This window comes from Mastomys coucha, unplaced genomic scaffold, assembly GCF_008632895.1.
Source record: "Mastomys coucha isolate ucsf_1 unplaced genomic scaffold, UCSF_Mcou_1 pScaffold22, whole genome shotgun sequence".
NCBI lineage: Eukaryota > Metazoa > Chordata > Mammalia > Rodentia > Muridae > Mastomys > Mastomys coucha.
In genome coordinates this window covers 209,077,947-209,094,068 of record NW_022196905.1, presented here as the reverse complement: position 1 = coordinate 209,094,068, position 16,122 = coordinate 209,077,947, and the positions used below count along the sequence as shown (strand labels likewise).

Here is a 16,122-nt window from a genome sequence, read left to right as displayed (position 1 = left end):
CACAAGCCTGACTGATAAGTGGGTTCAATCCCAGGAACACACATAGTGGAAGGAGAGAATCAACTTCTGCAGTTGTCCTCTGACCTCTGCTTTCAGGTGCATGTGCACCCACATACACACACAAAGGAACCGTTCTGTAAAGGCTAGGGTATAGTCAGTGGCAGAGTATGTGCTTTAGCACAAGTAAGGCCATGCTCAAATTCTTTAGTGTTTGGCTGACATACGCTATGTAATGACAACAGTACCTTCTGCATACTTAGCTGGCAAGTGGGCCACAAGAAAATAGGATCTCCTCTTGACAAATCCAGCAAGGATCACAGCAGCTCAGCTTGTACCCAAAGCATGATAGTCCACAGAGCTCCTCCTGCACAGGCCAAACATCTTAACTCACCTTGCGCTTTAAGATGGAGAGCTTCACCAACAGCCTCGGAATCCCCATATCGTTTAGATTTCTCCTGTAATACGCTGTCCAAAGATTCCTGCGCCATCCGCCTTGCTGCCATGTTTTTCTCTCCTATAGTGAGAAAAGTCACACCAATCAAGACAGCTCGCCTCAGGTCAAAAATCACCATCCAAAACAGGGTAAAAGACTGGAAGAATGACCCCCTAAAAATCACCACCCAAAACAGGGTAACAGAACTGGAAGAATGACCCTAGACAAAAGTATTTGGGAAAGGTGTGACCACTCTGACTCACAGCTTAGAGAAGGGCTTCCCAGAGCTCACTTCACCTCTGAGACTTCTCTGGAAGAGTGAGTAGCATTCTCACAGGAGGACAATAAGCTAGCAACTGTACACTCTGGGTTAGTCTCAGTGCAAGATCTCTTTTGCTTCTTTCAGCAACCCACCCAAGAGCTGAGTCCCTACAGCACAGAAAGAACTGGGTGTGCTGCTGCAGGCAGTGATTCCAGCTGAGGCAATGGAATTTCCTGCTCTAGGAAACCAAGAGAATATAGTAAGAACCTATGAAAAGGGCTGAGGGACTCGAAAGGTGGCTCAGTGTTTAAGAGTGCTTGCTGCTCTTGCAGAGAGCCCCAGTTCAGTTCCCAGCACCCACACTAGACAATTAACACAAATAAAATCTTAAAAGGGGAATGGAGGCTGAACTAGTTCAGTAAGGGGGCCAAACAAAATGGCCTGACTTCAAACTGGCCAAGTTGTCTTCTGACTTCCATCCGTGTGCTGTCGCATACATGTGCCAGAAATACACAAAATTAAGCAGGAAAAAAGCTGGGCATGAGGACACAAAATTAAGCAGGAAAAAAGCTGGGCATGAGGACACATATGTCTGATGAAGACAAGGAATGAGAAAGATCACTGGAGCCTGGTGGTCAGCCAGACTAGCCAATCAGTAACCAGACATCAATTTCTGGTCTACACACACACACACACACACACACACACACACACACTCACTCTCATTCCTGCCTTTCTCACAAACACACACACAATCACACATACATACAAGATAGGACTTAGTGGTACAAGCATATAATCCCAGTTTTTTTCTTTTTCTTTTTTGTTTGTTTTCAAGACAGGGTCAATCCCAGCTATTTAAGAGGTTGAGCAACAGGTCTGCCAGCTTAAAACCTGTGTGGGCTACCTAATTTATTCCAGGCCAGCCTACACTACATAGCAAGACCCAGTTTTGTGTATGCATGAGGGTTTTGTTTCTGGTTGGCCTCAAACTTTGTGTGTGTGTGCGCGCACACACACACACACACACACACACACACACACACACAAAATTGAAAGTGCAATCCACCCTGTCTCTGCCTCCTGGGAACTGGGATTACAGGGGTGAGCCATCATAATCAGTTTGAGACCCTGCCTTTTAAAAAAAAAAAAAAAGGCCAGGCAGTGGTGGCACACACCTTTAATCTCAGCACTTGGGAGGCAGAGGCAGGTGGATTTCTGAGTTTGAGGCCAGCCTGGTCTACAGAGTGAGTTCCAGGACAGCCAGGGCTACACAGAGAAACCCTGTCTCGAAAAACCAAAACAGGAAATAAAAAAAAAAAGGAAAGAAAGAAAAGACGTTGACATACAGGAGAAAAAGCAGGCTTGAAGAAGTGAACCACCGAGGTCAGGCATCCTAGTCTTGAGCCTGACCAACAGGGCATTCATTGCGAGGGCACTTTCTGTATGTACAAAAAAAACCCAACCTAGATAGCATTCATATCGGTGACAGCCTGCCTTATGACACTTCCAACTTCAAGAGGCAAACCTCCCTTCTTGTCATTTCTATAACCATCACTCCGTTTCCCCACGCCCTGGGAAAGCGATAGGACGCCCCTTGTTCTCTGTCATTTCAGAGCAGGGACTCCTCCGGGTCGGCTGGTCCTGAAATCTAATTAAGGTACCTAATCGGTCTGCACGTCGGGATCCCAGTCTATGGGACTGGCAGACACGGAGGCTGCAGTGGTTCCCAGCAGCTAGAGGCCCGAAGCCCGCTCGCCGTTACGCCCAGCTCGCCCGGCCGACTGCGGGCTCAAGCGTAATGAATGGACCCGCGAGACAGGCCGGAGGAGCGCGCTCGCCTTAGGGACACCCAGAGTCCTCCCCAGCCCGGGCCCGCCCTCCCAGGTCGCCAGGGCCGGGGCCTCACCCCGAGCCTGCCGCGCGCGGTGCCGCCCCCGCTGCTGCTGCCGCCGCCGCCGCCGCCGCCGCCGCCTCGGGCTCCTTATCCACGGCCTAGCGAGGCGGGGAGATGCAAATGAGCCAACGGTTTCCGCAGCGCTGCGTCGCGCAGGCGCAAGCCGCTGCCTTGCCTTGGTGCGCAGGCGCAAGCTGCCACCGCCTAGGCCCTCATGCGCAAGCGTCGAAGGCAACCATAGTGGCTCTTTCGCGCAGGCGCGCTGCTCAATTCTCGGGGCAGCATCTACCTAGGTGAAAACTATCTCTTTGGAGGGGACGCGACACCAAGAAGTAGCATTGAGAAGACGGCAAGGGTTTCGGGCTCACGCGTACTCTGTGGCTCCCTTCGCTTTACCTGTGCTTGCGGTCGCCCTTGTTGCCCCGGGAAGGAGCCTCTCGGCTGAAGGAGGGACGCCGAGGCTACGCGGCGCCTCTGCGCTTGCGCGTCTACGGTGGCTGGAAGGAGCCAAAGGCAAAGTCTCAGGTGACAGCTGCGAGCCCCACCCTTTCCCCACGTGGCTGCGTAGACCCGGTGAGCAGCACCGGCCGCCTGTGCCTGTGGCCAACGCAGTGGGGAGTGGGTGCCGCGGGTCGGGGTGGTGGTGTCTGCACGACTCTCGGAGACTTGGCTTGGGGGAAGGAGAGAATCGTACCAAAGATACTTGGGAACCAAATGCTTCGCCTTTCTTGTTGTGCAGGTTCTTTCATTCATTTTATTCATTCGTGCTGCACCTGTGTGCTGAGCGCCTGCTATGTGTTCGGCTGCATTCTAGGCAGTGGAGCCAGGAGTACGGGAGGTTCAAGACAAGTGTAGCTCTGGGTTCAGGGGACGCAGGTGTTGCTCTTCATGTAGTAGTGATGGAGCGTGGTTGCCGCACCTGTCATGACTGCTCTAGGGAGTCAGAGACAGAAGGATCGATGAGTTCTAGACCGGCCTTGGCTACATAGCCAGCCCATATTTCAGAATAAAAACAACCAAAAGAAATAACAGGCGTTGTGGTACACCCAGGAAGCTGAGGCAGAAGGATTGCTGCGAGTTCTATATCAGTCTGGGCTACAAAACCAGACGCCGCCTGAAAAACAACAGATAAGCCAGGGGGCTGTTTGGAGACTGGAAGATCTGGAGCTCAAGGACAGTCAGGTCTGCATGAAACCCTAACTTACAAAAAAACGAAGACAGGGAATTATTTCATGGGAGAGTAGGGCTGCTTGAACTAGACTGCTTTTGCTTACTTGGGGGGCGGGATGGGGAGAGGGTCAGGAGGGTCTCACTACATAGATCAGGCTGGCTCAGAACTCCAGTGTTCTGGTATCAGTGTGTTTTGTTTTGTTTTGTGGTTGTTATTTTTCTTTCTTTTTTTTTTTTTTTTTTTTTTTTTTTTTTTTTTTTTTTTTTTGGTTTTTTGAGACAGCGTTTCTCTGTGTAGCCCTGGCTGTCCTGGAACTCACTCTGTAGACCAGGCTAGCCTCGAACTCAGAAATCCACCTGCCTCTGCCTCCCAAGTGCTGGGATTAAAGGCGTGTGCCACCACTGCCCGGCTGTTATTTTTCAAGACAGGGTTTCTCTGTGTCACTCTGGCTGTCCAGGAACTTGCACTGTAGACTATGGTGGCCTCTGATTCAGAGGTTAGCTTGCCTCTGCTTCATCCCTGCTTTAATAACTATTATTATTAATTATTTGCTATTAATATTATTTAACATCATCATTACTGCGTGTTAACATGTGTGCACAAGTTGTGAACTACCAGATGTGTGTGCTGAAACTGAACTCAGTTCTAATGATGGAGCAGCACACCTTTGCCTGCTGAGCTTTGTCCCCAGCACCTCAGCCTTTACACAGTTTTCTTCTATACAGGCTCTCACTCTGTGGATTCACTCTATTAGCGCAGACTGGCTTGGGGATGGAGATCACAGGCTTGTACTATAGGGCCCAGCTAACCAGAATGTGGCTTTTAAAATTTGATCTTTATATACTTATTTACTGTGTATGTGTCCTGTGTATGTGTGTACGTGTGTATGTGTGTGTGTCTCATATGTACTGTGGCCATCACGTAGAGATCAGAGGACTTGTGAAAGTCAATTTTCTCCTATGGCTTTTTGAGCTTCAGGGATGGAATTTTTGTTTTTGTTTTCTGGAAAATCTCTTGTGCCCTTGAATTCCCCATCCTTCTGCCTCAAGCCTTCTGGTGCTGAGATGACAGTTGCATACCACCACACCTGATTCCTGATTCTAGAGTGAATGGGCAAATATGAAGTGTTGTAAAGAACAGCACCAGAAAAGTTTGATAATGTTGGTTATGGACTGTGCATTAGAAAATAGTACTCAGGCCCATGAGATAGCTCAGCAGGTAAGATGCTTGCTGCCCGAGGACCTGAGTTCAACAGGATCTCCATGTTGAAGAGAACTGCAGACTGTTCTCTAACCTCTACCTGTGACACAGCAAATGCAAGACAACACTTAAAGTGGATCAAATGCAATTTTTAAAAAATTAAATAAAATAGTGTTGTAAAACAGTCAGGCTTGGTGGGGAGCATGTTAGCATGCATGAGACCCTGAGCACCATCCCCACACTGCCAAGTAACACTGTCATCTGTTGTATTTTGTTTATGCCTCAGTGTTTAATCAAATACCACCTGTTTCCCTCATCTTGGTGGATTGCTTATTGAGACCAGGGTTCACATAACCTGGATTTTTTGTTTGTTTGTTTGTTTGTCTTGTCTTGTTTGTTTTGGGTTAGGATCTCACTGTGTAGCTTTGCCTGGGTTAGAACTCTGTATGTGGATGAAGCTGGCCTTGAACTCCCAGATATCTACCTGCCTCTGCTCCCCAAGTGCTGGGATGGCAGGCCTGAGCTCTTCTGAGAATAGATCAGGTATAGTGGGTGGGAAGAGTGTTTTCATAGTTGTTTTAGGCCTGGTAAACAGTGCCCTAAGTGCCCATTTCTTCTTTCTTTTAAGTTTTATTCATTTTTATACTTGTGGGCATGCAAACGCAACACAGTGCATACAGAAGTCAGGAGACAACTTTCAGGAGTCCATTCTCTACCACGTTTGTCCTCAGGAGTGAACTTAGGTCCTAAGACTTGGTAGCAAGGGCCTTTACCCACAGAGCTCTCTCACCAGCTGGCCTTTTTCTTTCATCGCTTTGGCTTTTTAAGATAGCTACTCATTATGTAGTCCAGACTTGGCCTCCTCCTGGCCGGGAGTCTTCTGTCTCTGCCCTCCCTAGTGCTGGGATCACTAAGGTAGCAGACTCCCAGTTGCCTGCTGTCCCCTAACCAAATATTCCTTTCCACTCAACAGGCAGCGATGGCTTCCAAGCGCATCACCCAGGAAACCTTCGATGCTGCAGTGCGGGAGAACATTGAGGAGTTTGAGATGGGCACCGAGGAGGCCATTCGAGAGGCTGTGGAGCAGTTTGAATCACAAGGTAGGGCAGTGGCTTCAATACTGGATCTTAGAGGCCACAGCCCTCAGCCTAACACAGTAGTGAGGTGCTGCTGACCTCATCCCTGCTGCCTGTCTCCATCTTGTCACCAGCATCCCACTTTACCTCAAAATCAAAAAAGGCATGGCAGTTCTCAGCCACAGAGCCACATGGCACGTATGCCGTGTCCAGGAGTCAGTCATGAGAGTCATGGAGGACAGTGGGTGGTAGGGCTGCTGAGTGACGGTGGTGGCAGTTAGTGTTTGGAGACCTTGAGAGCCACTTGGCAGGGAGCAGAGACTCAAGATGAGAATTATCACATGTGCGCCAGGCCCTTAGAGCCAGGGTGCTAGGCATCAGCAAACCCATTCCCTCTTAAGTCTCACTCTCCATGCGTGGGACCAGTGAAGCCAGCCGGAAGGGAAGAAAGGCAAGGCCCTGCCTTCAGGACACACAAATGGGTGCCCTAGTGGGCAATCAGGTAACACTGGGAACATGACTGGAGAGGTAGCTCACTTGCTAAAACACTTGCTGAGTTTGATCCAGAACCTGTATAAAAAGCTAGCCACAATGAGGTGTGTTTGATTTTTTGGGGGTGCATGTCTTTTTTGTGGTTTTTCAAGACAGAGTTTCTCTGTGTGGCTTTGACTATCCTGGAACTTTCTCTATAGAGCAGGCTGGCCTAGAACTCATAGATATCCACTTGCCTCTGCCTACTGAGTGCTGGGATCAAAGGTGTGTGCCACCACCATCAGGTGTCTTAGTTAGGATCTTTATTGCTGTGATGAATCACCATAAGCAAAAAGCAACTGAAGAGGAAAGAGTTTATTCGGCTTACACTTTCATATTGCAATTCATCATTGAGGGAAGTCAGGACAGGAACTCAAGCAGGACACGAAACCGATGCAGGAGCTTATGCAGAAGCCATGGACAAGTGCTGCTCAGCCTGCTTTCTTATAGAATCCAGGACCACCTGCCCAGGGATGGCACCACCCACAGTGGTCTGGGCCCTCCCCCATCAGTCACTTATAAGAAAATGCCTTACTGCTGGATCTCATGGAGGCATTTCCTCAACTGAGGTTCCCTCCTCTGATGACTCTAGCTTGTGTCAGGTTAACCTACATCCAGCCAGTACATGTGCAGTAGGGTATGTCTGCAATCCCAGCAGTGAGGTGGAGACAGATGGATTATTGGGGTTTGCTGGTTTAGAGTTTACCTAATTAGTGAGCCTCAGGTTCCACTGAGGCCCTGTCTCAGAAAAGAGTACAGCTTCTGAGGGACAATACGTGAGCTTGAGTCTGAACCTCCATTCCCCCTGTACATGAATATCCCGCCGCATGACCATCCACACACATTAACACATGAACAACACAAACACATTCACACACTCACATACACACAGTGCCCAGCAAGGCAGAGCCCAGTGGCAAAAGCCTGTGATTCCCAACTCTTCTTCATCCTTGTTACTGGGTTTGTTTGTTTATATGTTTCAAGACTGGTTCATATTGCCTAGGCTAACCTCTTAACTCTATGTAGTTAAGACTAGCTTGAATACTGATCTTCCTGCCTCTGTTTCCCAATGTTGGGATAATAAGTGTTCATCAACACTACCTGCTGATCCCAGTACTTGGGAAGCTGAGGTGGGAGGAATACTGTGAATTTGAGGTCAGCCTGGGCTTCATAACAAGACTACCTGAGAAACACCTTAACCACACTCTCATCATCCCAGAATTTGGGAGATGTAAGAAGTGGAGCTTTATAAGTATGAAGTAGCCTGGGCTACAGTGACTCTGTCTCAAAAACAAACAAAATTCTCCTAAACCACACATACACACACATGCATGCACAAAATACCTACCACAGAGGGGATGCCTTTCAGGCTTCAAGAGGCAAGATACAAATGGGACTGGTAGGGCTGTGAGTTCCAAGAGAAAGGCTCTGTGGGGTCCCCTCCCCATCTGTCTTCAGATAAGAGCTGTTACCTCACTATTCAGAGACAGCATCTGTGGCTTAGCCTTGCTTACAGCCTGTGGCTGGGCAATACTGGGAAGGACCCTGGAAGGAAGGCCTCCAGCAGGGACCGCCTGGCCTGAGGACTCACTTGACCTCAGCACTCATCCCATCTTCCTCTCTGCAGGGGTTGATCTGAGCAATGTTGTGAAGACAGCACCAAAAGTATCCTCGGACGGCCTCCAGGAGCCCACACATGATGTCCTGCAGGTAGGATTCTCCATCTCCCCATCACTGAGGAACAGTCTGGGGTGGGGTGGAAGGTGTCTCTTCCTCATGTTCCATATAGCAGAAATCAGTGTCTGAATATCAGTGGTCTGTCCATCTTGTGACCAGTGGAAGTCTACAGCCATGTGTCCCAAGTTGCTGTGAGGGCAGCCCAGCCTCTGGGGGACAGCTGAGCCACTTGGAGGATGTTTGAGATATACAAGTACCTACATGATCTCACTGCCCACTGGCACACATACATCAAGGGTCTCTGGCCCAGCTTTATGTGGGTTCTGGGGATCTGAACAGGTCTGTGCTTACACAGGTAGTGCTCACCGCCCCCACCCAGCCCCCTCCCAGTCCTTGACTTTTATAGAAACAATGACACATGCCTTTAGTATATGCCCCAACTCTACCCTTTCAGGAGGGATATTGAGTCCACATAATATGATCTTGTCAACAACAGCAAAATTCTACTTGGGGGGGCGGTGCCTACATGCTGAAGTGCACACATGGAGGTCAGAGAACAACTTTCAGGAATCTGTTGTATCCTTCCCCCTAAAAATGCAGGGACAGGGCTGGAGAGATGGCTCAACGGTTAAGAGCACTGGCTGCTCTTCCAAAGGTCCTGAGTTCAATTCCCAGCAACCACGTGCTAGCTCACAACCATCTGTAATGGCATTTGATGCTTTTCTGATGTGCAGGTGAATACTCATATACATAAAATAATAAATACATTTTTTTTTTAGAAAAATGCAGGCTCTGGAGAGCTGGCTGAGCAGTTAAGAACACTGACTGCTCTTACAGAGGATCTGGGTTCAATTCCCAATACCTACATTAACCATCTGTAACTCCAGTTTCAGGGGATGTGACACCTTCTTTTGGCATCCTCCAGTGTCAAGCACCTTTTTTTTTTTTTAGATTTTATTTATTTTATATATATATGAAAAGTTTCACTGTATCTGTCTTCAGACACACCAGAAGAGGGCATCAAATCCCATTCTAGATGGTTGTGAGCCACCATGTGGTTGCTGGGAATTGAACACAGGACCTTGGGAAGAGCAGTCAGTGTTCTTAACTGTTGATCCATCTCTCCAGCCCTGGTGTCAAGCACCGTAACTGGTTTAGTTCTTAGATAACATGCAGGCAAAACACCCATACACATAAAATAACTTTCAGATTTTTTAAAATTGGGTGATTATACATATATGGTGGCTCATGGGGGCAGGAGCTGCACTCAGGACGCTCTTGCAGGAATTTTCCTATGAGTTCAAGGCTAGCTTAGACAACATAATTTCAAGGCCAATCTGGGCTATAAATCAAGCACTTATGTTGGTATTGAAGAGATGGTTTAGCAGTTAAGAGTGATGCTCTTACCGAGGACCCAGGTTCAATTCCTAGCACCCACATGTTCCTCACAATAGCCTGTGACTCCAGTTCCAATGGCTCCTACCTCCTCTTCTGGCCTCTGAGGGTATTGTACACACACATACACACTTAAAAAAAAAAAAAAATCCTGTCTTAAAATATCAGTATAGGTGTAGAAATGTCCAGATGGATCTGGCCCTACCTTCCATCCTGGGCCCAGATTCTGGGTTGAGACCCCCTGTGGTGCTGAGCCTATCAGCAGCAACTAATACTGTGATATTCTCCACAGGCTCTCAGCGATCTGCAGGAGTCCCTGACTGGCTCTCGGCTCCAGGAAGTGTCAACCCACCTTGTCCGCTTCTGTGACCAGTGCAAGCAGCAGAAGGCCAGCCGCTACCTGGCAGCCCAGAAGGGAGCCTACCCAATCCTCCTGGCTGCTTGGCAGCTGGCTGCCACTAGTGACCAGGGTCTTCTGCTGCAGGCTCTCAATGCCCTGGCAGTGCTGACTGATGGCCAGCCTGACCTCCTGGATGCCCAGGGCTTGCATCTTCTAGTGGCCACGCTGGCACAGAATGCTGCCAACACTGAACTCACATGCTGTGGGATCCGCTGCGTGCGTCATGTCTGCCTAAAGCATGAACAGAATCGTCAGGGCTTGGTGAAAGCCGGCGTGCTGCCCCTGCTCACAGCGGCTATTACACAGCATGGCCAGCATGCTGATGTGGTCAGGGAGGCCTGCTGGGCCTTGCGGGTCATGACCTTTGATGACGATATCCGAGTGCCCTTTGGTCATGCCCATGAGCATGCCAAGATGATTGTTCAGGAGAACAAAGGCCTGAAGGTGCTCATCGAGGCTGCCAAAGGTAGGAGCAGCACTGGGAAGGGGAGGATGGGTGGGCATGCTTCTCAGCTAGAAGGTTGAGTTCCCAGCCTGCCCCGTGGCTCCAGCTCCATAGTAGGCCTGTGCATGGGATCTCCACTCACCTGAGAGGTAGGAAAGCCTTTCTCAGTCCCTGTTCCATACCCACAGAGTGGCTGAGAAAGGAGGCCTGACCATCCTCTGTAAAGCCAGTCAGCTTCTCAAAGAATTGTTTGCACTTCCGGGCCTGTTTGTGGCATTTGAATTAGGCTAATTAGAGACGGAGCGGGAGTATGGAGGCTGGAGCCTGTGTGTCTTGCCTTTTGCTTCGTAGTGCTGCAGTGGACCCTGCACAGAATGTGCTTCGTGTTAAGCATAAACTACTCTGTGCTGAGCCCAGGTCCCACCTCTAAGCTGTATCCCAGCCCCCTTTTGTTTTGTTTTTTTTTTAAAGTATGTCTCACATTCTGGTAGTATGGAGGCCCTAGGACAGACCAGAGACTCCCGGCAGCCCCCAGACACTTTCTTCACCAAGAAACCTCAGTATCCCACTTACCAAAGCCTTTACCTGATTGGATGGACCACCTACAGCCACCACATCCTCTCATTACTTACAGCACATCCTTAACCTGTGCAGGGAAGAGGGGGTACCAGGTGGGCATGGGTAGCAAGTGCCACAGTGATCCATCACCGCCGGTACATCTCCAATTGGTCTGCAGGTGTTCCTCGCCAGCTTCCTGAGGTGTTTAGAAAACTCCATCCCAGACAGGATCCTCAAAGTTATGTCGGAACCCTTGCTCCAGTTGTTCAGTTTCCTTTCTTTGAGACTGTGTCTCATGATGAGGGTCTGGAACTTGCACCATGCCTAGCCCTTACCTTCTTTGCTTAGGGGATGGCAGGAGCAGGTCTGGCACTTATTTGTCTGTGCTGTCAGTTTCTGTAGCTGCTGGCATGGGGCATGGCAGGCCCAGCTAGGGGCTAATTCTCCCATGGGCTTGTTGGATGACCACAGCCAGCCTGTGAAGTGGGAAGTTCTGCCGAGACCGACAGGATCCTCTACACAGCTGCTTGTCCCTGCTCCCTCACAGCTCTAATTCTCCATTTCTGCCTCTCCACAGTGTTCTCTGACAACCCGGGGGTCCTGAGCGAACTCTGCAGCACCCTGTCCCGCCTGGCTGTTCGGAATGAATTCTGCCAGGAGGTTATAGATCTCGGAGGCCTTGGCATCCTTGTGACCCTGCTGGCTGACTGCAATGACCACCAGGTGGAGCCCAAAGTCTTCCTCCTTCCCCAGGGCTCTTGGCCCCTGAGGCCACAGCTGGCCAGACTGACCCCACCAAGGCAAGGGCAAAAGTCTGGATGAAGAAGGCCTGCCTATACTCTTAGGGTCATGGTTCCATTCAGCTAGTTTCTCTTTCCTTTTTTCTTGTTTCCCTACATTGGTGAGACTTAGAGCCTCCTGAATACAAGCCCACTGCCACCAAATCATATCACACCCCTTTTTAGTATTGTAGCCCAGGCTGGGCTGGATACTACAATCCTCCTGCTTCAGCTTTCCAGTGGGATGATGGGCATGAGCTACCACACTGGCTGTCTGTGTGTGCATGTGTGTAAGAGAGACAGACAGACGGACAGACAGACAGGGTCACAAGGGCTCACATAGTCTCAGCTGGCCTTAGTTTAACCCATGTGTGCTACCGTGCCCAGGTTCCCTGTGGTTTTTCTGTTGGGGCCTTGTGCATGTGAGGTGAACATACTACTCCCTGAGCTACTGCCCAGACCTCCTTGTACATTCTCCCCAGGGATCAGGAGTGAGGAAATGGAAGTAACATCAGTGCTCTCCCTGGGCTACGTCTCATACCCAACTCATGTGAGGTGGATTAGGCAAATCACTTAGACCAGGCCTGCCCTCCTCCAGTCTGCCCTTCCTCTGTATGGTGGGTCGTGGTCCTGTTGTCACAGGCAGGCCTGTGACTCTGGGATGACCTGGGGTGTTCAGACTGAGAAACAGCCAGAGTGCTTTTGTTTAGCACCCTCTCCCACCATCAGGCAAGTAGGAGGCTTGCAGATGACACACAAGCCAGGGTGATCTACCTTGCCATCCACACAGGACCTCGTGAAGCAAGTGCTCAGTGCCCTGAGGGCCATCGCAGGCAACGACGATGTGAAGGATGCCATTGTCCGGGCAGGTGGTACTGAGTCCATTGTGGCTGCCATGACCCGGCACCTGGCCAGCCCCCAGGTACCTCCCTCAGTCACATGGGCGGGACAAAGGCCGGATAGACGGGTTGCCTCCTCACTGTCAGCAAGGCTAGGTGAAGGACTGGGATTTCTGTTCCCCATGGTAGGCTATACCCCATATGGTTCTCACGGGTCATTGCTCTCACCTCCCCTGGGCACCTAGCCCATCACGGCTGTGACACACAAGCAAGCAGGACCCACTAAGGGGAACTGCAGAATATCCAGGCTCAGGTAGTCAGTCATGCTGACACGGGGAGGGGCCATCTGTCCACTCATAGTCTCAGTTGCCTGTTCCACACTCACAGGTTTGTGAACAAAGCTGCGCAGCACTCTGTGTTCTGGCTCTTCGCAAGCCGGAGAACAGCCGGGTCATTATTGAGGGCGGCGGGGCGTTGGCTGCTCTGCAGGCCATGAAGGTGCACCCACAGGAGCCTGGTGTCCAGGTGAGTAAGTGGCTGTGCCCACCACAACCTGAGCCCACAGGGCCCTTTCCTTCCCATCAGCTAAGCATGTTGAGCCAGGTGTGGTGGCTATAATCCCACAAGAGGCATGAATTAAAGATGGACCAGCCTGCACTACAGGACAGCCTGGGCACTTTCATACGCATGGACTTTAGTACGCACAGGTACGCACGTGTACACACACACACACACACACACACACACGCAAGCACAATTGCCTAAAGTTAGTTGTCGTCTTTCTATGTTTATCCCCTTTCTCCTCTTCCTGTTCCTTTTTCTTCTTTTGAGACAGAGTAGCTCAGACTGGCCTCCAGCTTTTTAACCTTCACTGCCTGGTCTTCTCGCCTTCTCCAGTGAGTGCTGGAGTGACAGGGCTGCGCTACCACACTTAGGATTGAGACTGACCCCAGGGCCCAGTACACGCTCCACAAACACTGTACCAACTGACCTCTGACTCTGACCTCAACTCCAGTTTTCCTTTGAAACAAGTTCTAAATCTATAGCTCCTGCAGGCATGGAGGTCAGGGTCCCACGTCCTCAGCCTTCTAGGCACTGGCTTATCAGTGTGTGCCATCATATCCACCTGTCACTACTAAACATTACCACCATACACACAGCACCCCCATTGTGTCAGGTGTTCTGAGCCACCCAGCCATAAGGACAGTCCATGGAGCATGTAAATCTGTTCTCTGCAGACCTAGCTGTGAAAGATGATGCCTGTGCATCAGTGATTTTAAAATCCGCAAAGGGAGGGCTAGATGTAATGGTGCACACCTTTAATCCCAACACATGAGAAGCAGAGATGGACAGATCTCTGAGTACAAGGCCAGCCTAGTCTACGTAGTTTCAAAACACCCAGGGCTACACAGAGAAATAATGTCTCAAAAAACAAACAACAAAAAAACAAAACTAGATGAAGGGTCCTGGAACCAACCCAGATGGGTGACTCATTGAGAAATAAACTTTGGCACCCTCTATCCATGTCCTCTCCAAGGACTGCCTCAGGGGACATGGGTAGCTGTCTGTCTAGGTCCCAGATTCTGTCCTGAGTGTTAACTTATGAGATGTGGGACTGAGAAGGTCACATGGGACCATGGGTCTAGCCTGGTCCAGTGTAGCTGTCTACTGAATATCTGTCTCATCATGTTCTGAGGACTACACAGAAATCAGAGTGGAACCCAGCCCAGGCTGTTCCCCCTATTCACAACCTCTCTGTCTTCCAGAAACAGGCTTGCATGCTGATCCGGAACCTGGTGTCGCGCAGCCAGGTCTTCTCCAAGCCCATCCTGGACCTGGGGGCAGAGGAGCTCATTTTGCAAGCCCGAGCTGCCCACCCAGACTGTGAAGATGTGGCTAAGGCTGCATTGCGAGATCTAGGCTGCCGTGTGGAGCTTCGTGAACTGTGGACAGGAAAGAAGGGCAACCTAGCACTGTGACCTTGGTTCAGAGAGCTCTGACTCTAGAACATGGGTGGCTATGGGGCCCTGCCTCTCTGTCCCTCATCCCATGCTACCCAGAGCACAAGTGTGCTAGTGGGGGGGTTGAGGGGGAGCAGAAGCAGTGATGACCTGGTGGCCCACCACTCCCAGTGCCCCTTCCACCACAGTCGTTCTTGGCAGCTTTGGGGCAAAGGGCACATGGAACTGCAGTGTTCTGTCTAGGAGTTTGGGGCCTCCACAAGCTGGTGTCCCGGCAGGGCCAGCCTGCAATCTGGGCACCACTCCAAGCAGTTGATAACTCTGCTCCTTGGGCAGGCTCCCTGGGTAGAGGGGCTTCAGCCAAGGCTGATTCCCCAAGATCCACATGGTGGAAGGAGGGGAGGTGACGCCTCCAAATTGTCTCTGAACTCTGTATGTGTGCTGTGGTGCACACACATGCTAGCTAAACAAACAAATAAATCAGTGTAATTTTAAAGCATCTCATTTTTCTTACCTGTAAATTAAGTCTAGAACTCCTGGCATTGCTGGTAGAGGCAGAGATTTCAGATCCATCCATCAGGGTCTGCCCCAGCCCTGGTCCCTGATACTGCAGCCCACTGATGCAGGCTAAAGGGGTCTCTTCAGAGCTCTGTTGGTGCTGTGACCACAGCCTCATTGCAAGCAGGGCACCTGGCTCCTGAGGTAGCTACAGGCACCAGGGGTATTTGGGCCAGAGCCTGGTCTATATAGGTCACTGAGGCTGGGATTAAGGACAGTCTATCAGTGCTGAGTGAGATCTGTGGCTGAGAGCAGGTAGCCTGACTTGTGGGAGCCTCACTGAGTTTCTGAAACACTGCAGTGTGTTGGGCATGGAAAGGAATAGACATCATTAGCTCTAGCCCCTGTCATCCCAGGAATGCTGCCCCATACCAGCCTCACCCTGTCATCCCTCACTGTCTTAGGCACCCCATGTCTCTCTGAGCCTCAGTTTCCCCAATGTGAAACACACATCATTTTCACCAATTCAAATGCTCACACTACCTACCCAACATTCTGCACTCCCTAAGCAGCTAGCTGCTCCTAAACTTGTGTGACCCCCAGAACCTCCTGACTCTCTCATAGTCCCTTCCCCCTCTGGTAGCTCCGGACCTAGTATGCCTTTCCCAGAAGGCTCTTGGTTTCCATGGGAACCAGCCATTGCTTCTGGCAGCTCTGCAAAGAGTAGGGTGGGGGAGGTACGGGAGGGGGTATATGGCAGGAGAGTTATCCTAACTCAGACACTCAGATATCTGAGCTCCCCCACTGGACAGGGAGAGGCCCTGCCAGCTCAAGAACAGACATGAACCTTGGACTGGGTCACCTCGCCCTTCTCCACTCTCAGGGGACAGACACAACAGGATGTAGGTGAAGGGTCTCCTAGTCCTATATCGCCTAGATTGCATAACTTGGTGTCTGGATCAGTGATGTGTGTGACCATGGACAAGCTTCAAACTCTGTT

The 16,122-nt window shown here is 50.4% G+C and overlaps 2 protein-coding genes across 11 annotated transcripts in view; one reads left to right on the top strand and one right to left on the bottom strand.

The window, feature by feature from the left end:
• Positions 1–3,096, bottom strand: part of Sugp2 (SURP and G-patch domain containing 2) — a 28,371-nt gene extending 25,275 nt beyond the window's left edge. For 3 of the 7 annotated variants that reach the window (XM_031340092.1, XM_031340088.1, XM_031340090.1), the window contains exons 1-2: positions 2,605–3,049; positions 392–514 (exon numbers count right to left, since the gene is read on the bottom strand). In XM_031340092.1, coding sequence (XP_031195952.1) covers positions 392–503 — 112 coding nt within the window. In that variant the 5' untranslated portion in view covers positions 504–514; positions 2,605–3,049. The other 4 variants (XM_031340089.1, XM_031340094.1, XM_031340091.1 and 1 more) reach the window with 3 other exon arrangements.
• On the top strand, positions 2,808–15,123 carry Armc6 (armadillo repeat containing 6). 4 transcript variants are annotated; one of them, XM_031340096.1, is made up of 8 exons: positions 2,808–3,117; positions 5,937–6,063; positions 8,198–8,280; positions 9,935–10,508; positions 11,623–11,768; positions 12,615–12,746; positions 13,051–13,188; positions 14,430–15,123. In XM_031340096.1, the coding sequence occupies exons 2-8, from the start codon at positions 5,943–5,945 to the stop codon at positions 14,640–14,642; spliced, it is 1,407 nt and encodes a 468-aa protein (XP_031195956.1). In that variant the 5' UTR covers positions 2,808–3,117; positions 5,937–5,942; the 3' UTR covers positions 14,643–15,123. The 4 variants fall into 4 exon arrangements, with proteins under 4 accessions (XP_031195956.1, XP_031195955.1, XP_031195958.1 ...); XM_031340095.1 differs by having other exon boundaries at positions 2,808–3,165; XM_031340098.1 differs by lacking the exon at positions 2,808–3,117 and adding an exon at positions 3,176–3,331.
• The last annotated feature ends 999 nt before the right edge of the window (positions 15,124–16,122 follow it).

Bases quoted from the DNA above. Each gene is read 5' to 3' on its own strand.
- Armc6 (XM_031340096.1), top strand. From the start codon at position 5,943: ATGGCTTCCAAGCGCATCACCCAGGAAACCTTCGATGCTGCAGTGCGG. The intron at 11,769-12,614 runs GTGGAGCCCAAA...CCATCCACACAG, and splicing joins CTGACTGCAATGACCACCAG to GACCTCGTGAAGCAAGTGCT. The intron at 12,747-13,050 runs GTACCTCCCTCA...CCACACTCACAG, and splicing joins GGCACCTGGCCAGCCCCCAG to GTTTGTGAACAAAGCTGCGC.